Source organism: Pteropus alecto, unplaced genomic scaffold (assembly GCF_000325575.1).
Source record: "Pteropus alecto unplaced genomic scaffold, ASM32557v1 scaffold88, whole genome shotgun sequence".
NCBI lineage: Eukaryota > Metazoa > Chordata > Mammalia > Chiroptera > Pteropodidae > Pteropus > Pteropus alecto.
The window spans coordinates 11370795-11396811 of record NW_006494611.1 but is presented as its reverse complement, the minus strand read 5'-3'; the positions used below and the strand labels follow the sequence as shown (position 1 = coordinate 11396811).

At 44.9% G+C, this 26017-nt stretch overlaps 3 protein-coding genes and 1 pseudogene across 10 annotated transcripts in view; 2 read left to right on the top strand and 2 right to left on the bottom strand.

Annotated features, from left to right (window-relative positions):
- Positions 1 to 1487: 1487 nt before the first annotated feature.
- On the bottom strand, positions 1488 to 8211 carry EXOSC1 (exosome component 1). The gene is made up of 8 exons (XM_006925915.3): positions 8098 to 8211; positions 7876 to 7991; positions 5859 to 5933; positions 4777 to 4865; positions 3978 to 4011; positions 3424 to 3474; positions 3208 to 3292; positions 1488 to 2883 (listed from the first exon to the last, which is right to left on the bottom strand). The coding sequence occupies exons 1-8, from the start codon at positions 8168 to 8170 to the stop codon at positions 2777 to 2779; spliced, it is 630 nt and encodes a 209-aa protein (XP_006925977.2). The 5' UTR covers positions 8171 to 8211; the 3' UTR covers positions 1488 to 2776.
- Positions 7631 to 18008, top strand: ZDHHC16 (zinc finger DHHC-type containing 16). Of its 4 annotated transcripts, XM_025042309.1 has the most exons (13): positions 7631 to 7767; positions 8071 to 8248; positions 11869 to 11906; positions 12151 to 12398; positions 12559 to 12753; positions 12903 to 12991; positions 13381 to 13409; positions 14040 to 14173; positions 14308 to 14355; positions 15199 to 15284; positions 15936 to 16059; positions 16264 to 16334; positions 17429 to 18008. In XM_025042309.1, exons 4-13 carry the CDS (start codon positions 12156 to 12158, stop codon positions 17541 to 17543), a joined length of 1134 nt encoding a protein of 377 aa, XP_024898077.1. In that variant the 5' UTR covers positions 7631 to 7767; positions 8071 to 8248; positions 11869 to 11906; positions 12151 to 12155; the 3' UTR covers positions 17544 to 18008. The 4 variants fall into 4 exon arrangements, with proteins under 4 accessions (XP_024898077.1, XP_024898076.1, XP_006925973.1 ...); XM_025042308.1 differs by lacking the exons at positions 7631 to 7767; positions 8071 to 8248; positions 16264 to 16334 and adding exons at positions 8314 to 8498; positions 16658 to 16728; XM_006925911.3 differs by lacking the exons at positions 7631 to 7767; positions 8071 to 8248 and adding an exon at positions 8314 to 8498.
- Positions 10883 to 11001, top strand: LOC112474284 (annotated as a pseudogene).
- A 235-nt stretch (positions 18009 to 18243) lies between the features above and the next one.
- MMS19 (MMS19 homolog, cytosolic iron-sulfur assembly component) overlaps positions 18244 to 26017 on the bottom strand; it is a 29644-nt gene continuing 21870 nt past the window's right edge. For 4 of the 5 annotated variants that reach the window (XM_006925913.3, XM_025042306.1, XM_025042305.1 and 1 more), the window contains 19 exons: positions 25823 to 25977; positions 25495 to 25573; positions 25111 to 25236; positions 24832 to 24913; positions 24434 to 24534; positions 24194 to 24343; positions 23108 to 23263; positions 22160 to 22259; positions 21572 to 21674; positions 21366 to 21434; positions 21026 to 21149; positions 20460 to 20560; positions 20254 to 20310; positions 19917 to 20103; positions 19537 to 19619; positions 19245 to 19409; positions 19105 to 19164; positions 18702 to 18802; positions 18244 to 18621 (listed from right to left, as the gene is read on the bottom strand). In XM_006925913.3, the coding sequence (XP_006925975.1) occupies positions 18594 to 18621; positions 18702 to 18802; positions 19105 to 19164; positions 19245 to 19409; positions 19537 to 19619; positions 19917 to 20103; positions 20254 to 20310; positions 20460 to 20560; positions 21026 to 21149; positions 21366 to 21434; positions 21572 to 21674; positions 22160 to 22259; positions 23108 to 23263; positions 24194 to 24343; positions 24434 to 24534; positions 24832 to 24913; positions 25111 to 25236; positions 25495 to 25573; positions 25823 to 25977 (2027 nt within the window). In that variant the 3' untranslated portion in view covers positions 18244 to 18593. The remainder of the gene's footprint in view (positions 18622 to 18701; positions 18803 to 19104; positions 19165 to 19244; positions 19410 to 19536; positions 19620 to 19916; positions 20104 to 20253; positions 20311 to 20459; positions 20561 to 21025; positions 21150 to 21365; positions 21435 to 21571; positions 21675 to 22159; positions 22260 to 23107; positions 23264 to 24193; positions 24344 to 24433; positions 24535 to 24831; positions 24914 to 25110; positions 25237 to 25494; positions 25574 to 25822; positions 25978 to 26017) is intronic. The other variant, XM_006925914.3, reaches the window with a different exon arrangement.

Sequence of the window (26017 nt, the reverse complement as noted above, 5' to 3'; positions counted from 1 at the left end):
TAACATCTATTAAGCTCTTAAGCTCCTCTCTGCCAGCCATTGGGTGAGGCATATTACATGCAAAACCTCTAATCTTGGCAAGCTCTCAAAGGGCTGGTATCCCATTTACAGAAAAAGAAATGGGCCACAAAAGATGTAGAAACTTGCCCGAAGGTATACTACTAAACACTGAAACCAGATGAAGGATGTTAGTTCCACTAAATCAGGGTTTTTATTCTAACAATTACCATCCCTCAGAGACAGTGCTTAACCAAGAAAGCACATCAGAATCACTCAAGGAGCTGGGAAAAACCGAACCATCTGCTTTGGGTTCACCCATGAAATTCAGGGGCAGATACAAAGCACTTGGTTTCTTTCTTTCTTTCTTTCTTTCTTTGATCCCTCCACCTTTAGAGCTTTATAGGCAGTTTTGAAGTTTATATAACCTAGGCTGAGAACCACTATTCCAAGGCACAAAGAATATTCTCCTTGCTTCTAGAACCAATTTCAGATTAGCAAATATCACTGTTACTAAACATCGCTGTTTTGGTATAGCTGTTCAGTCAGCTCTGAATGCACTCAAATTTTTTATTGAGTATTTTCTATGTGTGAGTCATAGTACCAAGAACTGGAGAGTCAAAGGTAAGAGAATCTTGCCCTAAAAGCTCAGGCTAGGAGGTGGGACAGGAACCTAACTAACTTGTAATACACTATTGGATGGTTAAGGATGAGAACATCCAACTTGGCCTGCAGTAATCAGAGAAGGCTATAATCCAATTATTTCAAATGTTCTTCTTTATGTCTTCCCCCACTAAAATGTTAGCTCCCCAAGAAAAGGATTCTTTCTTCACTGCTTTACCCCCTAGTTTCTGGAACAGTAGTGGGCAAAGTAGTTGTTCAATATATATTTACTAAATGAATGATGTTTATAAGCACTCATAATTAATGAACCATTGTCAATTTAGAAAGCCTCTAATTACATGCCCACCATTCTGTTCAATGCTTGAAAAAGGCACCTGTACAGAGAACACCTGGGCTTTACAGTAAGACAGACCGGGGTTTGAACACTTCTGCCACTTGATGTCTGTGGACTTAGGGCAAGTTAATTTTTCTAAGCCTTAGTTTACTTCTTTATAAAATGGAAATGATTGCTACTTTCCAGGGTCACTGTGAAGTTCCGAGATAAGTAAAATGGCTTGAGAGAATTGGTAGCATCTTTCTGCAGGACAACAGGGAGAATCTAACCAAAGTTTAAAATGTGCATATTCTTTAACTCAGCATTTCACTTCTAGAAATGTGTTATAGAAGAATCACAGGCATGCATAGATATATGGAAGATGGCTTTTCCCTGCAGCATTGTAAAAGAAAAATCTGTAAAGTTTTATAATACCTACCAGTAGGGGACTGATTAAACAAGCTACATCTAAGTGTCCAGCATATGGTCTAGCATTTAGTAGGTACTTCGTTGAAGGTAACCAGACATATAATAATAATAAACTATAACAATATTGGTATATATTGAGCATTTTTATGCATTTCTTCCTCATAATAATCTTATACAGTCATACTATTCCAGCTGAAACAAAGAAAAAATAACTTGCTCAAGTATCAATGTCAACGTCCTGATTGTTATAGTATAATTTTGCAAAACGTCACCATTGGGGGAAACTCGGCAAAGTGTACAGGGGATCTCTCTATTATTTCTTAAAACCTACCATTATCTCAAAAATTTCAATTAAAAAAACAAAACCACCTAACCTGCTCAAGGCTAGAACTAGAGGATGCAAATCTATTTGGGCTGACTCCAAAGCTTACCCTCAACCACTGTCACAACACAGAGGAGACATGGGCTCCTTGAATAACAGCTCAAGGAGTAACATAATTCACTGTGCCTTCCATTCCCTTTGCAATTTCTCCATGCCTAACCCTCATGCCTTCCTCGTTCTCAAACTTATGTGTTCATTCTTGCTTCTGCCCTTCATCTGAGCTTCCCTTTCTGCCTTGAATATATCTTCACTTTTCTACATTAATTCCTTTTACCTCATGTCACAAATCCTTGCCTGGCCACCTCACATGATAGTGCTGTCCCTCTTTTCAATTCAGATTTAAAAAACGTTTCCTAGAGCACTCACTATATCAGTTATACTGTTTACCAAGTTACTTTCAGAACTACTAAAATGCTACCTGAATCACCATGTGTCCTATGTTTTTCACTAAACCATAACCTCACTAAATGGGGAGGAAAAGTGCTTGACCCAGTGCCTGACACATATAAGTATACAATTAGCAGAGTATTTAAAAGAGAACATAAAAAAACAAAAAGATTAGAGATTAGGCTTTGTCCAGAGCAAGCAAGCACTTGACACATGTCAGTTAATGGGTGCCATCAGGCAAACCTCTGCTCCAAGTCATGACACAGTTTAGATTCCTTCCCCTACTCAAGACAACAGAAACCATAAAATCCTTTTAATAAAAAAGAGTTTTTTGTTTGTTTGCTTTTTGTCACAGCAAAAAAATACGTATTTATAAGATTGTCAGAAGGAATAGGCTATTTCCAACATTTTATACATTTTGTTTATGGAGCCTCCAAAAAAGAAATTTTTCACTCAAGAGAATGAAATCCACCGAAAGGTTTACAAGAAAAATGTCTCACCTACATAGGAAGTCTCGGACTTTTCTAAAGGTGGTTGGGGGCTGACTCCAGATGTTTGAATAAAGACAACAGCACCTTACTGTAACTTTCATACATGTACTCTTGGAAACAGCTTACCCCTCCTTGGGGGTAAACTGTGACTTCTTAGGTCTGCAAAAATTCAGGCTGTACTCGGGCCACTTTCCGGAATTCTTTAGTGTGGGTCTTAGGGCACTGCATCTCACACCAGCTGATGGGAACCATCTGGACACCTAAAAGGGAAAAGCTGGTATTGGAGCTGGTACCCCAAATATTTGCCTGAGATCCTTCTCTTTTCAGCTGGGTATGAAGTGAAATGTCACCAAACTACCTAGTGAACCTCACCTCATACAGAAAAAAAAAACTTGTTTATTCCACTGACTTATAGAGGAATATTTATAGATTTACATAAAGAGAATCATTCTAATCTCAGTAGTAAATATATACATTCATACAGCTTCCTAAACAATTCTAAAACAAGGGAAATGAAGGAGAACAATGGATTAAACCATAGCTCTCAACAATAGGTAAGCATGTGGAAACATGAACCAACTCACCTGATTCACTGTGGGCCACCACCACCCCTAGCTCATTTTCACCAGTGGTCAGGAGGTAGTTGGACTGTGCGTCACCTAGGGAGATCTGGTCACATATTCTTGGTGAAGGAAAATGAAGGGTTATAAGTCTTCCCTCCTATAGCCACTTCAGTTGTTTCTCTACTTCCATTACTTCTTTTAACAAAGGACCACAAGTCTGCTGGGAATAAAGGATACCACTTTGGCCAAGACAATGTCACCTGGGCGGAAACTCTTATAAATTTCAACCTGTAAAGAAAGAACAGGAATGTTAAGTGAAAGCTCTAGATCAGGTCTACCTGAAACTATTAACCTCTCTGGTACAGCCAGCCTACTTTCTAATACCAGAGGGTATAAGTCATCATTACTCAAGTCAATCAACAACTTTTATTGCTTTTAAAGCATCATCATATACACGAAAGATTCTGGATCCAGTAATCTGATCAGGAATCTGACTTGGGCAAAAGGTACTATAAATGGCTCTGAAAGGGTCCAGAGTAAGTCTGAGGGAACAGCAATGAATAAATACCTGGCTTCAAAGCAAAGAGTAAACTAGCCCCTCTCTGGTCAACAGAATGAACAAAAATCATATGGAAAGTGACAGTGATGTAAATTCCACACTTTCCGGCAGGGAACACCTTCAAATTCTTTGGACTCTATTCCCACAGATCTTTGATATTCACTGGCATAATTTAAAAGGATTGAGATTCCCAAAGCCATGGGAAAAAAAAAAAAAAGAACCAACCAACAACCTTGTCTTTTTCAGTAGCTCGGACATCTTCCTTGCTATAAAAAAAAAGAACAGAAAAAATGAACAGAAAAATTAATTATCTCTGAGAAAGAATTATCCTGAAGCCGCCCAGCAGACAAAGAGCTACAAGAGCAGAGAGAACAAGCTATAATTGGGACCCAGCTGTTGCTCAGAGGAGCAGGGTGGAGAAGCATCATCAGGCCTCAGTGAGAGAAAACCACATTTTCCATTCTTGGATCACACAGAGCAGCAGTATCAATAAATCTGATTACAGAAAAGCAGATTAGATTTGGTAAGAAAGGATAAGGAACTTTCTTGCCGTAGGAGAGCTTGAATAGAAGCACTATAGAATCACACGGAATCGTGAAGCTGGAAAGGGCCTCAGAAATTAAATTACCTGGCTCACGAAAATTGTCTCTTCTCAAAGAAGCCACAGTGGGGGAAAAAAAAATCTACCATTTCACCCATTAACCTTTGCAATGTCCTACAATCCTTGGGTTTAATTTATATTAAATTCGGGAAAGGAAGGTATTTCCTAAAATGCTATCTACTTTGATATGAATCATCCCACACTGCTAATCTCCAGTTTAGCTCAATTCTTTTTTGCTGTATTCTTAAGCCCTATCTCATTAACTTTTCCTTTTGTCCTAACTCATATAGTATAGTATTTTCTTTAAATACTATCTGGGGTGAATCGAAGCACTAAGAGGATAAGCAGGAGTAGGAACTGTAATTATTCCTAAAAATTTCAATCTCATTCAGGGTGCTGAGGCAAATTTGAACATAGGAACACTTCTTACCGAATAGTTCCTCGAAAAGAGTTCTTAAGTGGTGTGGACCCCACATATAGGATGTGTACTTTGGCAAAGCGCGAATTGATGCTAGAGACCTGTGGAATAGAGAAAAGATCATCATTAGAATGTTAGCAGTTGTCAGCTCAAGGAGGCAGCAACTCTGGGTGAATGACCAGGATTTTCACCCAAGCAACTCTACTAAGTATAGAATTTAAGGCAAGTTAACTCCTACTTATCCCTGCATAAGTGACAGATATAAAACAGCTAAGAGCCATTCTGGCCAACTGAGTTACTACACGAATTAAAAGAAATAATATGGTATGGATTCTAAAAAATACAGAAGTCTAACATAAATAGACACAGGGCATTATAGCAAATCTACACCTTTAACAAAGTCCTGTATAAGTGGACAGAATTTAAGTCTACATTTTAGCTGTTGCATAATATCTGGATCATTGCCTCACCAGTTATTTTCACAGTCACACATAGATTTTCCACTGGAGCAACTTATAAAGAAAGAAGCTAAGAGCTCCAAGTTAATTTAATCTGGGATGATATATTACAGTTATGATCATTATAGCATTAATTTCTACTTCCCATGAAACGCCTTAAAAGACTTTACATGTAATAAGGATGCTATAATAGTAAAGTCTTTTGCTTCTCTGCAGAAAGAGGTCTCACTTCAGATGTTCAAAAATAGACCTCCATACCTCCCTTCTGTTTTCTGTTTCCTAGACGCAGGTAAAACTACATACTCAGGGAACCAGCTCTGTGAAAAAACTATGCAAGACTGAACTTGGCTACATTCACCATTATCCTAGAAATCTCTAGATGAGCACAGTCCAGTAAAACTTTCTGTGATGACAGAAATGTTCCGTGTTGACCAATATTGCAGCCACTAACCACATGTGGCTATTAAGCACTTGAAATGCAGCTAGTGGAACTGATGAATAAATTTAAAATTTTAATTTGCTTAAATTTAAATGGCCCTATGTGGCTAGTGGCTACCGTACTGAACATTGCAGTTCTACAAAGATCATTTCAGCATTAGATGGTTGTCCTAAGATGAGAGGTTACGACTAACTTACCTTACAGGTTACAATTGCCCCCACATCTGGCAGTAATTGGGACTCTGTTTCTCTCATCACGGACACGACAGGAAGCTACAAAATTTAAAAAAAACAAACAAAAAAAACCAACAACACATGAGTATCCTGGCTAAGTTTGGGTACAGGTATTTGTGGTTTGAGAGTGATGTAAATGCTGTGGTCCGCAACTGAAGTCATGAGGACAGGTGGACTACAGACTCATTTGTAGCCCAGAGCAGAAAGCCTTAGAAATTTTAGAAAGTAGGAGGACCAAGGGGCCACAGGAGGAATGCTGCTAGAAGATATAATCTAACCATTTCAGATTAGTTCTAACAAGTTTTTGGTGATTTTCTTTGGAATTTCTTGGTATACAACTATATTGCCTGTATTCATAGATAATTTGACTCTTTCTTCCAAAGCTATACTGCTTCTATTTCTTTTTTATAGTACAGGCTAGAATTTCCAAATAAATGTTATATAACAGTGTCCACACTTGTTTACTTCTAGTTCAAGAGAATACTTGTAGAGTTTTCTCTTTGAGCAAAGTATTGGATGTTGGAATTAGATAGTATTTTTGAACCTCATCTTTCATTAATTTCTCCTTCACTCACTATGCTTCAGTTCTCCTGGCCTTCTTTCAGTTTCTTTAACCCACTGAATTTCCTCCTATCTCAGAACCTCTGTTCAACCTGTTCTTTCTGCCAGGACAGAGCCCTCTCCACCCATCCAACTCTTATGTATCCTTCAGATTCTTGTTAAATGTCATTTCTGCTGACTAGGACGGATTTGCCTTCGATATGTTCTCATGATACCCTGTAGTATTCTTTTAAAGCAGTCATCTCCTTTGTAACCATATATTCATTTGAGCATTTACTTGTTTACAATTTGTGTCTGTGCCCCTTAATAGCAAAGACCATGTGTATTTGGCTCATTACCATACCCCTAGAGGTGAGCACTTAGCCTGGCACATGAACATGGTCAACAGATATCTACATCTATGAAATAAACAAATTTAGGAATGTTAAGGAAATTCCCAAACTGATTAAATAAAAAGCCTCTCATTTTACAGATGAGGAAGAACCTAAAGCCAGAGAGTTTGTTTCTTACTTAAAGCAGAATCAAGGTCTAGTTAGCCAGTACCTGTGTTCTCACTCTGAATCTTCTTTCTACTCTGCTACCTGTCCTTAAGCTGCTCCTTCAAAGACTGCTTATCTGACCCTGAGTTAATCCTAGATCGGCCTCCAGAACTAGGGAGCATAGCATTACTCATGCATTCAACAAACAATAATTGAGCAGTTATCTTGTGCTAGGCGCTGAAGGTATGGTGGTGAGGCCTGCTTTAATGATCTTGAGTCTAGTAGGGGAAGAGTCTAATGGGGACATACAACTGAGTGTTTAATTATATGCTGAGATAAGTGCTTGGAAGGAAAGGGATACAATTCTTCGTGAGTGTTTAACAAGAGAAACAATAAATAAAAAAACAAAACTCCTTTTCTCAACTAATAGGCCTAGGAGGTCTTCCCTGAGAAAGTGAGGATTAGGCTATCTGAAGGACAGGTAAAATTCAATGGGCTAAGGAGGAGAGGCGCATGTTCTGTACAGACGGCGTTCGTACAAAGGCTCTGTGGTAGGAGAGAACTTAGCGCATTAGCGACATTGAAAGAAGCCTGTATATAACTAGACTGCAGAGTGAGGTGGATTTTGGCCAATGGATGAAGCCAGAGAGGATTCAGACAGGATTCAGCGCACTGGAGGGCTGAGCTCGCCTCTGTTCTTCCTGCAACTTCCTCCCCTGAGTGTCAGCGACACAGCGGAGCGAAACCAACACAACTGGTCTGTGCAGGCTAAATAAATTCTCAGCAGCAGGGACCACAGCTGGATGAAACATAACAGACCAACTCTTCTAATGGTGAGAAACTAAAGACGCGTCCGCAGTATCACTGTCTAAGGACCGCGGAATCAAGGTCAGCCTAAGGGAAAGGCAGAGACACAGGAGACAGAAAACCGCCCTCTTTACCGCGCCGTTCTCGCTGCTCTTCGTCATGCAGCCAGCAAGCGACGAAAAGATGTAGCCGTGCCGGGTGTAGGTGCCGCTGCCCGGGCTGCCCTCCTCCAAGTTACACAGACGTTCGCCTGAAGAAAAACACTGCATCAACCACGGGTGCCCAGAAGCTGTTGGCCATCCAGCCTTCTTTCCTCTGTCCCTATCCAGGATTCGCTATGGGCACCGTTCACTTACCAGGGATGCAGTACCTCACGGGTGGCGCCATGACTGCCACCAAACGCCGAGAAAAACAAAGCCGACTTCTCATTGGCCAAAATCCAGTTCCTCAGTAAGAAACACGCCAATTGGTGCGCCTGGCACGTGACCGCCGGCAACTTTATGAAAGGTAAACTACATTTCCCAGGTTCCCCTGGGGCGACTCCGGGGGCGGGGCTCCGGAATGCCGGCGCTTGCGCTTGCGCCTGTGGTTGAGAATGGGCTCTCGGCGGGTTCAGGTCTGCCCGCTGGTTCTGTGGGCGGCAGGTCATGGTTGGCTGGATTGAGCCGGGCCCGCCCAGGGCGCGGAGCTGGACCAGGTGGCAGTGAGCAGAGGTTGCGGGATCGATTTAGCTGATTGGGGAGTCAGCAGGCGGCAGGTAAGAGCGAAGCTGCGGCCTTTGCTCCCCAGTCCTGTCCCTTTTTCTAGGGTCGGGCCCTGTTCCGGGGCCTTATAGTGAGCCCAGCTTCCTGCTATCTGCTCGCCCAGCCCTGCGCGTCCGCGCCCTGCTGTAGCTGGGTAGAGTGCACCCTCCGGGCAGCCGTAACACGCGAAGATGGAAAGAGGCCAACCAACCCATCTCGCCCATTTCACAGATTTGCAAACTCAAATCCAGAGATAGAATTTAAATTGCCCAGTGTCTCGAAAATAGTTTAAGGTAGAGCGCAAAGAGGAGCCCAAGTTTTTTGACTTCCAGTCCATCGCACTTTGACCATGTCACCCATACTGAGAAACAAAACCTTTTTCCAGTTTTTGTAACTGCAGCTTCTCTTACTGTCGGATACTCTTCAAGAGTCGTGTGGGCCCATCCTTAACTTTTTCTTTTCCTAGCATATTAGTCTGGAAGGGAAGTCTGCACACAAATAAAATGCTGCTCTTACTGATGACTGACACCTGCTGCTTGAGATTGCAAACATCCCGAGAGCAGCGTCTTTGTCCTAATGAGATTTGCTATGACTTTCATCGGTTTCCTCTTCTGGTGGCTTTGGAATCCATCCTTTCCTGTGTATGCCTCCACCCCTCCATCAGTTTTTCCCTTGAGAAACAGATGGTGACTTAGAGCCTTGGGAAGAGGAGAGTGCCATGGCCTGCAATCCGCTCTAATCTGGTGGCAGATGTCACTATGGCCTGTGGTTACTACTGAGGCATCAGAGTGTTCAGGGTTTGTGCTTGGGGTGATAGTGAAGCTGTGCTTTGCCCTGTTTCCTCTTCTGTTCACTCTAGTTACCTCCCCACCCCCATACATAGGTTTTCAAATTCTGCTCTACCTCAATTTCCTGAAATGACAGCTCCATATGTTCAGTTATGGCCCCGCAGACTACATATCTCTTCCCTGGCTTCCCCATAGCCCCTAAACCTCACTAGCTAAAATGAGTGGGGGCTTGGCTTCAGACTTTGTTTACTCAAATCTGCTCTGAGGCTCTGTATCTACAAGCTTTCTGTTTACATGTTTGGGTTAATTTCTGATTAGACTTGTTTTCTACAATGCCTTCTAGCTCTTAAGTGCTGTCATTCTAACAACGAAGAATGATAGCAGCAGACACTTACTCAGTGTTATCCTAATGGCAGGAATGTCCTTGCTGTTATTGGTAGGACAGATAGACATCTGACCAGCCTCTCCACTTCTGCATCCCAGGTCATTCATTCAACAAGTATTTATTGAGCACGTCCATGAGGCAGGTATTGTGCTAAGCACTCTGTAAAGATTTCATTTATACTTTACCAAGTGTATGTGTGGAATCATAAAGGGTTAGAGCTGGAAGAGACGTTAACATTTATTTTTTATCTCCTCACTGAATGGGAACACAAGGAAATTGAGTCCTGGCAGGATCTGGTAATTTGCCCAAGGTCACAGAACCACTTAAGGGCAGAATTGAACCCTAAGTAGTCAAGTTGTGGGGCAGCTGAGAGTTGGTAAGTCTAGTTCTTGAGGCAGGAATTTTCTGTAGAGCTCAGGAATTCTGGAAGTGGTTGAGAACAATCCAGAAAGTGGAGAAACTGAGAAGAAAGATTTTTTTTTTTGTAGATAGGACGGATACTATATAATTCGTGTTTATGACATATGAGGAATGTGTCTTATTTGCATGCTATTGCTATAAAAAGTATTTTAGCAAATAGGAAACTGTTAACCATAGTAAGGGAATGAACAGTGGTTTGGACAGTTGAAGTCACTTGGATTTGTTATGGGGTAAAATGTTTTGTCCCTCTCTTATATTTGATTGTGGTGGCTGTATACTATTTTGAAAATTCATACTTTAAGCTAAATCATGGTTCCAAACAATAGGGGTCCAACACAAAGGAGTTAGGAAGTTTGAACTTTTCCTTTTTTCCCCCTACTTAATTCTCTAGCTCCTAGGAGGTGATAATAATGGAAATGGCCAGTTTCTTTATCCTGGTGCAGAGAGTAGGTTCCTATTGAATTGTCTAGTCTTTATCTGCTGGCCTTTTCTGCTGGATTTCTTTTTCCCTTAGGTCATTACAGGGCTTATGGAAGAAGATAATTAAGTGGGTTTTTTTGACAGGCCTCTGGTGGTGATGAGCCAGTTTGCAAGGAGATTACCTTGCTCCAGTTACTGAACTGACACTATCCCTACAGTGGAGCAGCCTCCTCCAGTTTCTGCTGGGTTTTGAGCTGCCTGTTAAATAAGTCAGTGGAGTTGCTGAGGAGAATACTCTGTCCTAGGGGAAAATCAGATAATTTCTTTTCCGCTAAGGACTTTAATCTGCAGAGTTGATGAGACTGTCATCGAAATAATCTGTGTTGTCTATGGCCATGCTACCCTGAACAAGCCTGATCCCGTGTGATCTCAGAAGCTAAGCAGGGTCGGGCCTGGTTAGTACTTGGATAGGAGACCACCTAGGAATACCAGATGCTGTAGGCATAAAAAAATTTTTTAAATAAAGTATCGTAAACTGACAGGGTCCTTGCAATCTGTGAGGTCAACCAAAGGTTGCCTCACCTTAAAAAAAAAAAAAAAGAATCTGTGTCTTCATTCATGGGCAGCTGACCTCCTGTGGCTGTTGGATGAGATTGAAACCATATAGAGAAGATGAAGGTACTTGCAGAGGAACCGTGCAGAGGGCTAAAGAGCTGGGAAGGCTGGTTGGGAAGCTTGGGGCCAAGGGCAGCAACTACAGAGAAGGCTCTTGTGTGTTCAGCTAGAACAGGGCAGGGAAAACTCAACTGAGAGGGCAGGCCTTGTGGTCTTCATGAGCCCAGCATAGAGGCCCCTCTCCCACTGTTGGTAGTGTTATTCTCTTCTGAATACCCGAAGTTATCTTGGCTTCTGTATCCTTGGGATGTGGCTGGGACTGGAATTGGAGAATGAAGCATCTTATGTCACGTAGGGAGTAGTTGAATTGTTCTGACAGGAGACAGGACTCTCATGCTACCAGATTGGGTCTGGTGGCCTATAACATTAGCCCAGAGGGAGTAGGAAGTATAAGTATCTTTTGCCAAGACTCAGAGGTAGGTGCAAGGTCCACATGCTGTGCACTCATTCCTGCCATCTGGCCTGTTCCTTGGTCAAGAGCAATTTTTAGGAGGTAGGTTGATGGGCCAGGACAGGTAAGGACCCTGGAAAACCTCTGCTACAGTGGCCATGCCCACAGAGACACAGTGGGCACTTTTGTGCACGTTAGCCATGCTCCACCCAGTGGCCTGCCTACACAGACAACTCCAAAGACCTTACTTTGGCTTGGAGCTGTCTACCTCTCTTTCACCTTTTTGCTGTGACCCTTTATTCTAGGTGTGCATCATCTTGGATTTGCTGTACAACCACGTGATGTAAGTATGATTTCTGCCCGCTCAGAACCTCCAGACTCTACCTCCTGTAATTGGGTTGAGACATTGGCACCACACATTCTATAGAGATGTGAAGTGACTTTCCTATTTCCCACAGCTGGTGACTGGCCTAGCTGGGCCTTAGTCTTAGGTATTTGCCTCTAAACTGGTGCTCAGGCTCTCCCCACTGATAGGGTAGGGAGGGACAGGACCCAGCCTGGCCACTCACAATAGTATTCTCTCTTAGGAGCCATGCGGGGCCAGTGGAGCCTGCTGCTGGGCCCCGCCCGCCTCTGCCTGCGCCTGCTTCTGCTCCTGGGCTCCAGGCGCCGCTGCCCCCCTCTGCTCCGGGGCCTGGTACAGCGCTGGCGTTATGGCAAAGTCTGCCTGCGTTCCCTGCTTTACAACTCCTTTGGGGGCAGCGACACTGCTGTGGATGCTGCCTTTGAGCCCATCTACTGGCTGGTGGACAACATGATCCGCTGGTGTGGAGTGGTGAGTGATGCCCAGAGAACAGGAAGAGGGATGTTTTGGGGTTTAGAGGGACATGTGTCTGATGAACCCATACCAGCCCCTACCCCAGGGACATTTTGAGTTACTCTGGGCATTGGCAAGATCTCTCACTGCATCCACCTGACCTCACTGGTGTTGGCAGGTATTTGTGGTGCTGGTGATCGTGCTGACCAGCTCCATCGTGGCCATTGCCTACCTATGTGTCCTGCCCCTCATCCTTCGAACCTACTCAGTGCCACGACTCTGCTGGCATTTCTTCTATAGTCACTGGAACCTGATCCTCATCGTCTTCCATTACTACCAGGCCATCACCACTCCACCTGGATATCCACCCCAGGTGGGTCCCTACAGGGGTTTGAGGGAGGGAGGGCTGCAGGCCCTGGGAGCCAGTCTCACCCAGCAGTGAGGAGGGAGAGTGTCTTGGTATCTTTTGAGATATGAAATTGATGCTGCCATAGTTGTCATGATGCCTTTGTCTCTGCACAGGGTAGGAATGATATCGCAACAGTCTCCATCTGTAAGAAGTGCATTTACCCCAAGCCAGCCCGAACACATCACTGCAGCATCTGCAATAGGTGGGTCTTGGTTTTGCTGTCTGTGAACCCCAGCTGTGGCCTTTTTGCTGTAGCCCTAGGGCAAAACCTAGACCTGGAGTTTGATAAGACATTTATGAAGCACCTGTCACATGCCAGGCACTGTGCCCTCTGTATCATGAGACCTGGTCCTCAGGATGGTCCCGTAAGTTAGACATTATCACCACTTGTGGAAACTGAGGTTCAGAGAGATGAATTACCTTATCCAGTATCATGTAGCCAATGAAGCAGGGTTTAAAGTAAGGCCTGGCTCTCTTCAAAGTCTGTGCCCTTTCCACCTCAGCAGGATGCTGGTCCTTGTAGGAAAGGATTGGCACTGACATCTCAAGAACCTTGGCCACCGTAACAGAGCCTGTGTCCCTCCCTCACAGGTGTGTGCTGAAGATGGATCATCATTGCCGTATCCTTTTATTATCTCTTCTGCCTGAGGCCGCCTTCTTTAGCTCCAGAGCACTGCACAGGGTTAAGGGCCACAAAACTAAGGCTTCTCACATAACCCTACAGAGAACACTGAGTTCATGAGAAATTAGTGGAAGAGGAGCTGCGGGGGCTGACCATCTCCTGGGGGAAGCAGGAGGCTTACAGGTTCTCTGGGACAGATCTCCTTGGAGCAAGACATCTAACAGCTCTTTCTTTTGTAGACTGTCATGCTAACATTTATTGGATGGAAAGAGGTGTTTGGGCTTCAGTGGTTGTCCACTGAGTGTAGATAGAACCATTGGTCTCCTTCTGCTGTCCCATACAGATGTATGGTTAACCTCAACTAGGTTGAAGTACTGGCAGGTTCATTTTACTGATGGATTTCAGTTTTCCTGATTTCTTGGTGAGACTTGTGAGGACTCTGAGAAGCTTAAATACTTTTACCTCAACCTCTGGAAAGTCCCATGTTTTCTTGCCTTTGGAAAATAGTTCTTGGTGACTGGGAGCCTTGGGCTTGGGTGATATAGTCACAAAGTGAGGACGAACCAGGAAGGCCTGAACACCCTGAAAGCCGTGTGTTTGATCTTGTCCTTAATCTTTCCCCCACCAGCCTGGCTAAACAACTGTGTGGGCCACTACAACCATCGGTACTTTTTCTCTTTCTGCTTTTTCATGACTCTGGGCTGTGTCTACTGCAGCTACGGAAGTTGGGATCTTTTCCGGGAGGCGTATGCTGCCATTGAGGTGAGCCCATAGTTAGGAGTGGGACAGCTCAGTGGAGCACTTTGGGGTGGAATCTGTCCCTAAGGAGTGGGGCTGGTAGCACTTCCATGCTAGAGGCCTGAGGGTATAACCAGCACTGTTTTCCATCCCCTTAGAAAATGAAACAGCTCGACAGGAACAAACTACAGGCGGTTGCCAACCAGGTGGGCTGTCTCCACCCCACTGCCTCCTGCTGCTCAGGCCAGGGGGCATAGAGTTGCTGAGGCAACTGGGGCCCACCTGCTGGTTGAGTTGTAGAGACTGGCTGAGGGGGCAGCTTGAGACTGGATCAAGGGTGTTCTGTAAGGCTGTCTGCATTGGGTAGACTAAGTGGCCCAAGGGCAAGCTGGAAGTCCCTGGTATATGACAGTTTTTGGCTCTCTATCCCATTTTCACCTTCTTTGGGCTGAGCAAGGACTCTGCCTTGGTGGTGGCCTGAGCAGCAAGGAGTCTGTGTTAGTCTGTGTACTGGGGCTCCAGGGGACAGATATCAAGCTTGGCCAGTCTGATTATCCTTTCCTCCCGGTCTGTCTGCATCCTCATCTGGATCGTCCCTTCTCCCCATCCCTTGTAAACTCTTTATTCTGAGCAGATCTTGGGCTAATGATTGTACCTCTGCTGCTCTTTTGGTCCTTAGCGGAGCTCAGTCATTCCGTTCTAAGTTTGGGTCTGGTCCACACTCTTGGGGAGTGCAGCCACACAGTGAAGGACTTCTAGCTGGGAAGTGGTGTGGCTTCCCCTGGAGCCCCATTTGTGTTGTCAGATCTAAAGGCCCAGGGTCGGCTCCTCCTGTGCTTTGCCATTCTGTTCAGACCTGCTCTGCCCAGTGTTTGTTCACATGCCGCCGGGCATGATCCACCCATCTGGCTGCTACCCTGACTCCTCTGTGGCTTAACCCCCTATTTTCTCATCTTGGGCTTGGATCATTTCCCTGCCTGAAGGTGCTGGGGGCTCTGGTAGAGACCAACAGAGCAAATGAACCAGACTTTGCTGTTTTCTTTTTTTAGACTTATCACCAGACCCCACCACCCACCTTCTCCTTCCGAGAAAGGGTGACTCACAAGAGTCTTGTCTACCTCTGGTTCCTGTGCAGGTATACAACTCTAATTTTTGACAGCTTAAGGGAGGGGCAACTTCAGAAAAACCTTTTTAGGTCCCCACAGGGACCTATCCCTGGTGTGAATTGCTGCTCTTCTTAGTCTAATTTAGGTTGGAAAAGAGTCAGCATTTCATTTTCTTTAGCATTTTGGGGCAGGGAACACTTAAAGGTATTGACATTGTTTGTTATGTGCCAAGATAAACTCCTACCTAGATGGCAGGTGACTACATTTTATAGATGAGGAAAACTGAAAATTAGAGGGGTGAAGTGATTTGTTCCATGATACACAGCTAGGAATGGTAGAGCTGGAATCTGAATTTTGTGCTGTCCTATTCCAGCCCTGGTGCTTTTACTACCCTCCAGAGTTTCTCAAATGTAAGTAAGTATTTTAAGAAATACAAAACAGTTTTATTAGTAATACAGACTTATTTCCCTACTTCCACACAATTTCTTACCACATGTTGATGCTTTTTCATTGATGCTTTTATATAGACATAGTGCAGTAAAAGTTCATCTAGGGTGAGTAGGCAGAGAGATTAGATTTAGGCAGAGAGGTCCCTTGCCAATCATTATTGCTCAGCTTAATTTCAAACATAGCTTCTAACCCTTTCTAAGCTACCCACCAATCTTTGTCCCCTTTCTTAGTTCTGTGGCACTTGCTTTGGGTGCCCTAACTATATGGCATGCTGTTCTCATCAGTCGAGGTGAGACTAGTATCGAAAGGCACATCAACAGGAAGGAGAGACGTCGGCTGCAGGCCAAGGGCAGAGTGAGTAGGGCTGAGGGCTGGGGCAGTGGGTGGGTAACTGATGCTGCCATCCTGTAAACAGGCTATGGTCAGGGCCAACTAGGGCAGGCATCATAAAAAGCCAGAACTTGCCTGGCTGAGCTTCAGCTTAGCCAGTTTAGGCTCAAAAATTAGAAGGGGATAAAGTAAAAGGGCTTTGTAGAAACATGTTTTTCTTGGCCCTAGGTTTTTAGGAATCATTACAACTACGGCTGCTTGGACAACTGGAAGTTATTCCTGGGTGTGGACACAGGAAGGTAAAGTAAAACACCTAGAGCCACTAGCCAGCCACACGAGCACTTGAAATGTGGATAATGTACTGACAAGTTGAACTTTTTATTTTCACTAAAAATGCACATGTGGCAAGTGACTACCATTATTAGAGAGTGCACATCTAGACTTTAGGAATAGAGATCATTGCTCATTTTGAGACAGAGGAGCTTAAGGCTAACACTGTGATTTAAGTAGCAGATAAGGCTTACAGGTAACAAAATAAAATTCCTTTAGCCAGTTTAGGCTCAAAAATTAGAAGGGGATAAAGTAAAAGGGCTTTGTAGAAACATGTTTTTCTTGGCCCTAGGTTTTTAGGAATCATTACAACTACGGCTGCTTGGACAACTGGAAGTTATTCCTGGGTGTGGACACAGGAAGGTAAAGTAAAACACCTAGAGCCACTAGCCAGCCACACGAGCACTTGAAATGTGGATAATGTACTGACAAGTTGAACTTTTTATTTTCACTAAAAATGCACATGTGGCAAGTGACTACCATTATTAGAGAGTGCACATCTAGACTTTAGGAATAGAGATCATTGCTCATTTTGAGACAGAGGAGCTTAAGGCTTACAGGTAACAAAATAAAATTCCGAGGAAGCTGTTCTCAAGAAGGGATCTCTAGGTAGGGTAGGCAGCCACCAATCACCTCTCATTTGTATGGCAGTATCTGGAGTTCAAGCCAATAATTTCTGGGATTGAAGTAGTCTTTTTGTGACAGATACTAAAACAATAAATGAAGATAGCTCCCTCAGCCCAAGAGACAAGGGGAAATCATTTTTCAAATTGTAGTGACTGAGAAAGTAGGCAGCCATAAGTACTTGCCCGCTTCCTTTTCCATCCTCGTTATATTTCTGGTTGTCACTGTGCTTGCAGTGGCCCGTAGAAGTTTAGCTCAAAAACTCTAAAGACCTCCAAGGCACCAAAGGGTACTTTTATTTGACAAAATCAGGACTTCCGTTACCTTTGTGATTAATGCCAAGGTAGCTTCAGATACCTTGCTGTATTCTTGCTAAGCAAAGAGGATCAGGAAGCCCACGAACTTTTGAACTCAGAGACATTTCTTTCTTCTCTTGTAGGCATTGGCTTACTCGAGTGCTCTTACCTTCCAGTCACCTGCCCCATGGGAATGGAATCAGCTGGGACCCCCCTCCCTGGGTGACTGCTCACTCAGCCTCTGTGATGGCAGTGTGAGCTGGATTGTGTCAGCTACAACTTGAGCATCGTCCTGCTTCCTATGTTGTCTTGAAGGCCTCCAAGGACAGCTTCTTGGAATCTTTGAGCAAAAAGAGCCAGTGGGCCTGCCTTAGGTACTATGCAGGGACAACTCAAAGACCTAACTCCTGACCACTGCAGAAGCAAAGTGTGATGTGGAAAATCCTAGAACTGATGTCCCTTTACTCAGGCAAACAGAAGTTCCAGCCAAAGACTGGAGATTAGGCAGCTAGCAACCTCGCTGGGTGCTGACCCCAACCTCCAGGTTATAGTACTGGGGTTGTCCACCACCTCTTCCACTTGTCTGAGAAAACACCTGAATGGTCGAGCTGAGATCCTGGCTTCTCAACAGGGCAAAGATACCAGGCCTACTGCTGAGGTCACTGCCACTTCTCACATGCTGCTGAAGGGAGAAAAAATAAAGGTATTTGATTTTTAAAGATATGTAGCTTCTCACTCACTGCCACTACTTTAGGGCAGGAAAGGAGTAAGTCAGGGTCAAGGCCTAGTGAGTAGGTGTTCTGGTAATGCCTGCCACCTGTGCCCTACTTGGAGGGTTTGGGTGCCTTGAAGAATTCTTAGCTAATCCCTATCATTACTGTTTGAGCTTATACAGAGATGCTTCTGGTTACATGCTACTGAGGCATAAGTGTGTGGGGAGGGGAACATGTGACAGCTCCATTATCAAAAGAAATCTTTATTCTCCAGCAGTATACACACATGCACCATCCCTGGTCCTCAGGGCCACATCCATCTACACTCACCCCTCAGCAGCGTATCCTTTTCTGACATACAAATGAAAAGCCCCAAGATCCTTCATCAGATACAAGTAGTCTCACACTCACTTTACAAATCCATTAGAAATCAGGATTCTCATGTTTCTTGTATAGCCATGCAACAGAGGCCCAGCATTTGTGCTGTATCTGTGGGAAAGGCAGAGGCCAGTGGTCCCTCTGCCTTGGCAAGATGGCTCAATAGTTAGTAATTCCAGGTTAGATTGTCAGAACAGTCTAGACCAGGGCTGAGGGCTCAGCTGCCAGGGCTCCCCAGCAGAAACCTGTAGGCAAAAAGAATGTTGGCAGCATGAGTGGTGAAGCTCGTTTCAATCTCATTTCTTCCCATGACCTAAAAACTCACCATTCTCCCCTGGCTGACACTGCTTCCTTGCGCACCAGTCTCTTCTTGTCATCCAGAGGTTTAGCTAATGCCCGGATCACCTGTGGTTTGTACGGTAGCAGCTGTGGAATTAGAAGAATGAATCTTAGCCTTGCACAACCAAGGCAATCAAAAGAGTTGCTTCTCTGACTCTACGACTAATAACCTTCCTATTCGTTTTTAGTGATTCCAGAGGATGCTAGGTGGGTGGCAGGATGCCCAGTCTATTACAGGGTAGTCAGGTAGATCCTTGCCTACCTACATCTTGTAGTTCATACCTCAATCACACAACAGGGTGGCCAATCCTGCTCGACTAAGGCAAAAAGTACTTCTCAGGCTCTTCTTAGAAGTTTCCAGGCCAGAGAGGGACATCTGAGGTACTCACCACAGGGACGGGCAGGCGAGTGAGAGCGTGCATACACTGCAGCGCAGCAATCCGGACAGCCTGGAATAAAACCACAGGAGGTGAGAGGAAACCCATGAAGGAGAGCCAAAGGTACCAAAAGGATGCTGGGCTCAACGCACCATGGAAGGGCTAGAGCTGAGGTTCAGGAACTTGGTGACGAGGGTGTCAATGTGAAGACTCATAACTTGGGGTGCTTCCAGCAGAAGAGGCTGAAGGCAGCTGAGGGTGGAGAGCTGTACCACACAGTCGGGGCAGGACAGGGCCTCCAGCAGCAAGGAAAGCAGCTAAGGGGCCACAGGAAAGGTGAGGATGACCACACAGGTGATGAACCTGCTTCTCCTCCACCACTCTAGCCCAGCTGGGGGACAATGGTTTGGTTTCTTGCTTAGAGGCTCTGACTGCAAGGCTTACCGTGGGCAGCTCTGGCAAGAGCACAGGCTTGGGCAGCCTGTTAAGTACATGAGACAGACCCTTCAGGTAATTTGGCTTCACATCTGTGAAAAATAGAAAAGCTTAGGGGAGAAGCTAGGTTCATATAGAGCTTAAGAATTCAACTCAATTTCTGATGAAGCTGGGACATCAGCCTATAAAGAGCTTAAAAAACTCAAGCTCAAGATAAACAAGATAATGCCCACCAAAGGAAAAGCGTGGGAGAACAACCCACAAGTTTAACCCCTTAGAGCACACTACAACTCTGAAGAAGCACTGAGGACCTAAATTATTTTAGAGAACATGGCCTGAGCAAAGGAGAGGCCTATATATTTGAGACCTTTCTTTTAGACCGTCCTCACCTTGGGGAGCAGCATGGAAGCCCTGGACCAAAGCAGGCACATTATCTGTGAAGAACCGCTGGCGGAACATGATCCGCACTTCAGCATGGCCAGCACGAGTCAGTACGTCAGTGCAGTCAGACATGAGTAGAGAGAAGCCATCAGCTGCTGCTGGGCCTAGTTCTGGATCTCCCAGGAGGCCCATGAGCTGGACGGAGAAAAGAGAGCCTTTGAGGTACTTCAGGGAAGAAGCTTAAATATACCCAAGAGGAGGATGGCAGTAATTTCTGGGAGGCACAGGATCAACAGGAAGTTCCTGTTTGGGTCCCGGGTTCTCCTGTCTTCAGAATGGACCTACCCGGTCTGTAAGGCAGGAGCTGAGAGGATGATATCTGAGCACTAGGGCCTTTGTTACCTGTGATCAGAGAAAAGAATGGTCAGGACATGACACTCAAATCCCAGAACCTCGAGAAACATGCTTATGATTCCAAAGTCAAATGGAGAAATTGCATTTAACTAGACAAAATTGTCTCTGTCTAACCAGAATCCATTCTGACTCCTTACCCAGAGAAGTAGTGTGAAGGCCTGACTACGATAGGGCCCAGGGCCCAGACCAGCCTCCACTTTGTTCATAGCCAGCTGTAGGAATTCATCCAGCTGTTGTCCTAAAAAGGAGGGAGGAAATGCTCATGCAGAGGCTATATAGTTCTCCCTTAATAACTAAGGATGTAAATTATTTCAGTGCAGAGCTCCCTGAGAAACCATTAGAAAAGAGCGATATAATTTGGCTGTGAACTTTGGCCACTCAACTCTGGGACACCAGCCTGAGAGCCTGGTATTCTCATAATGCAGGGGTGCTGGCATTTGAAAAGAGTTGTCTACTTTTAATAAAGAATTATCTCTAAGCTCCTTGTAGGGAATAGGATGACAGAATTAGATGGAGCTTGTAAGGGGGTACAAGCTCCACTTAGTTCTGTCATCTTATCTTGTAATGCTTTGCCCAACTCTGGTTTTAACTCTTGTCACAAGGTCCCTTGGGAAGCCCTATTATATTAGCAAACTCCTTTAAAAAGAATGAGGGCTGAACTTCCAGATTTTATCAGTAGTTGATTTAGGGAGGCTTCCAGTACCTGTCGGATGCTTGTTGAGGAGTCCTGCAAAGCACTTGGCAGCGGCAGTGGAGGAGAAGGGGCAGCTGCAGCAGCTCAGCTCTAAAAGCTCTTGCATGAGTTGGTTCAGCTGAGGGATTTCCACCTACAAAAACCTGGTCATGTCATGGACCCAGAAGACACTTAGACTCAAAGAGATACCCAGTAGAAAGTGGCAGCAGGGGCCAGGATGGATGAGAACTAAATTCTCCAGTGAGGAAAGCAGAAGATCAGTGTAATCTGTGATAATTTCAGCTCAGAAGTCACCTGGGACCCACCTCCCTTTGTCAGGATAGGGTACTCTTTAAATGTGTTCACTTACATTTCGAGGCAGGGAACAGACAAAGGCCATAAGCAGTGCAACCAGCCTCCTCTGTCCTGAGGAGCCATCCTATAAAGGAAGAAGAGCCTAATCAAGCCTGTCCTGACAGCAACAGGCTTGTCTGCCCCAATACTCAACCCAGATTAGCCCTAGAAATTTGGACAAAAATCCCAGGATCTTCCCCCATCTGATCATCAGACACTTACCTGGAATGGCTGGAATCTGCAAGGGAAGCTATTTTCAGGTAGGAAGGAGATGTTGCCATCCAAGAAGAGGGGCACAACATGGGCGACACTCTGGGCAGCTAAGCTAGGGGTAGAGCACTAGGTATCACTACAGAGCCAGAGTTGTAAAGCAGCCTTGGGGTTCCCATTAGAGTTACTGAGTCAATGAGCCGGAGCATGATCACTGACACATTCGACAATTACTAATTTAGCAATATATGACAGGAAGCATTTCAATTCTAGGCCCTCGTGATAACAGCCATGAGCCAGACAGATCAAATCCCTACTCTGCAGCTCATTCTACAGAAAGAACTCAATGTATAGGTTAAAAAATGCTCCACAGGTGATTCTTATGCACAGCCGCAGCTAAGAACCATCAGTCCATGGCTCATCCACCCCCACAGTCCATAGTGCTAAAAGCCCCTTCTTACTTTGCCAGCAAAACTTACAAATTAACTGCCTCCACATTTGATTCTGGGTAGAAGGACAGCTCAGAAGGCAGCTACCTGCTGCTTCTTCCCAAGATTGCTATCCTCCCTGGGATCAAGCCACATCCATGATTATACTCACTCAGGGCTTAAGTGGGTAGTGGCAGTGCCAATGACAGACACCATGGCAGCCAAGACCTCATCCTCCAAAAGCACTTTTCTCATAACTGAGTGCTCCTTCTCTGCAAAAGCAAAACAAAATACACACATAGAATCACAAGGCCATGCCTATGGTTTAGATTAGGTCCTGTCATCATCAAGACTGGGGCTTGACTCTAGGCACAACAGCAGCGGTTTCTAACCTGTACTCTAATAGTGCTAGAGAACCAGTAAGGCAGCAGAAGCAGAAGTGGTCTGATGTGGGCCACAGGGAGGTCTCGAGAACTTTGTGCACAGTCCTTAGACTGGGCAGCAGTAGCAAACATGGCCAGCTAATATGAACATTCTTAACACCATAAATAGTTATAACTTTTCAAAAACTTAAAAGATAACATGAATTTATCTTTATGGGTCATTATTATAGCAGCTACCATACATCAAACTACAATACATACATACATACATTACTGTATTGCCAGGCTCTATGCATTATTTTATTTAATCCTTAACGACTACCCTGTGATATAGATATTCCTCTTTATCTCCCCCTTACAAGTGAGGAAACATAGACTTAGAAAGGCTAAATTATCTTTACCTAAATTAGCAAATAGTACAGTTGAAGATTAAACCTAACCAGGTCTACTTGACTCCAGAGACTAATTCTAACTAAACTAATTACACAGCAAGTAAAGGGGTAAAAAGTGCGCATTTGTTTGAGCACTACTGACACTAACGGATTTTGGTTCCTGCTATTGGTTAGGTTAGCACCCTTGCTTGAAGTGAAATCTCACTCTGGGAACAAAGGATTCAAAATAAACCTCTGCTGATACAAAATGCAATACCAGTGATACACCGGGGGTGGCAGTGCTGTTCAACATTAGTAGAAAGCCAAAACCAGAGAAGGGGTAGGAGGTGAGGCAGAGAAAGTTACCTGGCATAGAAGCCTGCACAGTTAGGGCAAGCAGGCAAGGTATAGCTGTCTGATGGAAATACCAGCAGCTCTCGGGGTCCAGCTGGCATTTTTCTGCCACTTGCTGGAGGCTCTGACAGACAGCAATAACTTCACTTGGTCCTGCAACCATATTCCCTGTGGTGAAAAAGTATTCTCTGTAAGGGTTTTCCTAAAAGCACTTTTAGGTATTTCAGATAAAGCAGATGGGAAGAACAATCAATATGAGTTACCAAAAGCTCAAGAGTATCTTATTAAAGAGCCAAGTCATTTTGTTCTCTTAGATGTTCTTTCTCATTTATACAGATTTCGGCGCTCAGACATGTGCTGTGCTAGGCTCTGCAGCAGAAGCATTCACATACATTGTCTCATTTCATAACCCTAGACAGATCATTTCCCCCATTTTATAGAGGAGGATGTGGAGGCTCAATGAAACTGCCAGTGATTTTTCCAGGGTCACAGTAAATGCAAAGTCAGGAATCTAACCCAGGCCACACTCCGAGTCATCCAGATCATCCAGTAACACACCACCCACTGTCAACTGGATCTATCACAAGGGCTGGGCAGGGCAAAGCAGGGAGTTTAGGAAATAAGTGAGGGCCCATGGTGAGCATGCAGAGGTTTACTGTAGCAATAGCTGCTGTCACTTATGCCTTGGAATAGTGCTGCTCAAACTAGAGAGTACACGAGTTACCTAGATATCTTATTAAAATGTAGATTCTGATCAGTGTGGCCTGAGATGCTGCATTTCTAATAAGCTCCCAGATGATGCCCATGTTGCTGGTTGATGGGCCATATTTTGAATAGCCTGGCTTAGAGTGGTGCTTTTCAATTCTAGCTCCACATTAAAATCATCTGGTCACTCTTAATTACTGTCGCCCAAGTCCTATCCTTCCTCACAAACTGATTTAGTTAGACTGAGGCCCATCATCAGTATTTTATTTTAAAAGTCCCCATGTGATACTCCATATAGCCACCATTGGAACCACTACCTTAGAGGCATCAACTCTAAACTTGACTACAGCTCCCATTCAGCCCAGCTCCTTGATGATCAATCTTGGAAGTTACCTTTGTTTATCCGGCAGAGATGATGTAACAGCAGAGGCAGGGTCTCCTTGACAATGGTAGGATGTGTTGATACAGCCGACAAGGCTTGCAGACAGCGCAGATGCCGGGAGCATTTAGTGGGCCCATTCTCTCTAGCCAAATCCAACTCCCCTGAGTAACCCAGGAGACAAGGTTTCACTGTGTGATGGTCCCCAAACCTCCCTGGGAAGGGGCAGGCCACAGAGGTTCAGAGACACATACCCATGCACAGCTCCTCAGCAAGCTTGGATACTAGGTGGCTGCTGAAGGCCACAGGATAAAGTGTGGCCAGGGTTCCTGATGCTTCCAGTGCTGCCACCCTGCTGGGGGCACAGGGCAGATGAGCATTAGCTGAGCCTTGGCCCACCATTCTCTTGCTTAGGCCTGCCATTAGGCAGATTCAGGAGCATGGGCTCCTTAGGCCACTTTGCTGAAGAGCAGGCCTCAAGTACCTAGTTGGACAGGACTTTTTAATGCCCAAGAAAAGAGAGCAGTCCCACATCACCAACTGGCTGGCAGCCAGAGTCAAGCACAAGGCCCACCTCCCCTAGGGAGAACCAAGGGTCAGAAGCACATAGCCCCAGAACAGCTTGCTCTATCTTCCTGCTTTAGATTCTCACCAATTCTGGGAGTCCTCCTCCAGGAAGCTCAGTCTGTACAGGTGACCCACTGCTAGTTCCAAGTCCCCAGAAGACAGTAGGTCTGTGTTAGAAGGGAACACAAACCGTATCTTTCTTCTCCTGTAGCCACTACAACCCATCCAAAAGTCTCATTAGAAATCCCAAATCAACCAGAGCTGTATTGAGAACCAGGGAATTAAGACTGCTCTTCACTTAAGACAGAAAATCACAAGGAAAGGACAGGTACCCCTAATCTTTTTCTCCTTCTCTTAAGTGTACCTGGCTGGGCACCCAATACCGTGAGTGTACGGATGCCGACAAGCTGAAGCTGGGTGTTGAGGTCTGTCAGGGCCATGAATACCAGTGAGCACAGCTGGTCCTTGAAACCACTCAGAGGCCTTTCACCTGGGGAGAGACATTCCCAGTGAGAGGGAAGCCCTGACTCAGCAGTGATGCAAGGACAACATGAGGCAGATTTAAAGAGCCTAATCCATTGGGTGCCCAGGAGGACAATGGGGAAAAAAATAAACAGGTCTCATTCGTTAAGTATTTTGTTATGCTACAATCTCAGAACGACAGGAACACTGTTCTAGACTACTTCTTCATGGCACTGTTTGCCTGCCATCCTTTACAGGGTTACAGTGCTCTGGAAGGGGATCTCACCCTTGTCTTCATAGCTCCATTTCTGTTGCAGCTTCAAAAAGCCCAGGATCATTTCAAGGATTGTCCGCCGCTGGTTGCTCTGCAATGTTTTAAGGGATATTGGAGTCAAGGAATTTTTAGAGTTTTAGTCTTGCTACTTTGGAAGTGGGGTGAATTATTCTTTTATGTAAGAGTGTCAAGAAAAGAGTGAATAAGGGAACCAGCATCAGTTAATAGTAACAAAACCCAAAATTTACTATCTGCGCCCAAGCTCAATACTTAGCACTCTGTGAGAAAAGGATCCCAGCAAGGGGTTCCAGCATTTCCTCAAAAGATTCTGTTCCTTTACCTGACTGTGCTTGTGGAACTGTTCCAGCAGCAAAGGCAGTACGTTGCTGGTGATATGGTCACAGGCCCGGGCAGATGCACCTGCAGCTGCCTGCAACAGCTTGGCACTAGGCCACACCAGTTTCATGTCCGGTTCACACAGATGGTGCCTGCAGTCTAGAGAGGCAGCATGTCACAGACCTAGGAGTGGCCACAC

Coding starts and splice junctions, on each gene's coding strand:
- ZDHHC16 (XM_025042309.1), top strand. CDS start 12,156: ATGCGGGGCCAGTGGAGCCTGCTGCTGGGCCCCGCCCGCCTCTGCCTG. Junction 12,399..12,558: donor TGATCCGCTGGTGTGGAGTG/GTGAGTGATGCC, acceptor TGGTGTTGGCAG/GTATTTGTGGTGCTGGTGAT. Junction 16,060..16,263: donor GGCTGCAGGCCAAGGGCAGA/GTGAGTAGGGCT, acceptor TCTTGGCCCTAG/GTTTTTAGGAATCATTACAA.
- EXOSC1 (XM_006925915.3), bottom strand. CDS start 8,170: ATGAGAAGTCGGCTTTGTTTTTCTCGGCGTTTGGTGGCAGTCATGGCG. Junction 7,992..8,097: donor CGTGAGGTACTGCATCCCTG/GTAAGTGAACGG, acceptor GTTTTTCTTCAG/GCGAACGTCTGTGTAACTTG. Junction 3,293..3,423: donor ACATTGTCTTGGCCAAAGTG/GTATCCTTTATT, acceptor ATATGTGACCAG/ATCTCCCTAGGTGACGCACA.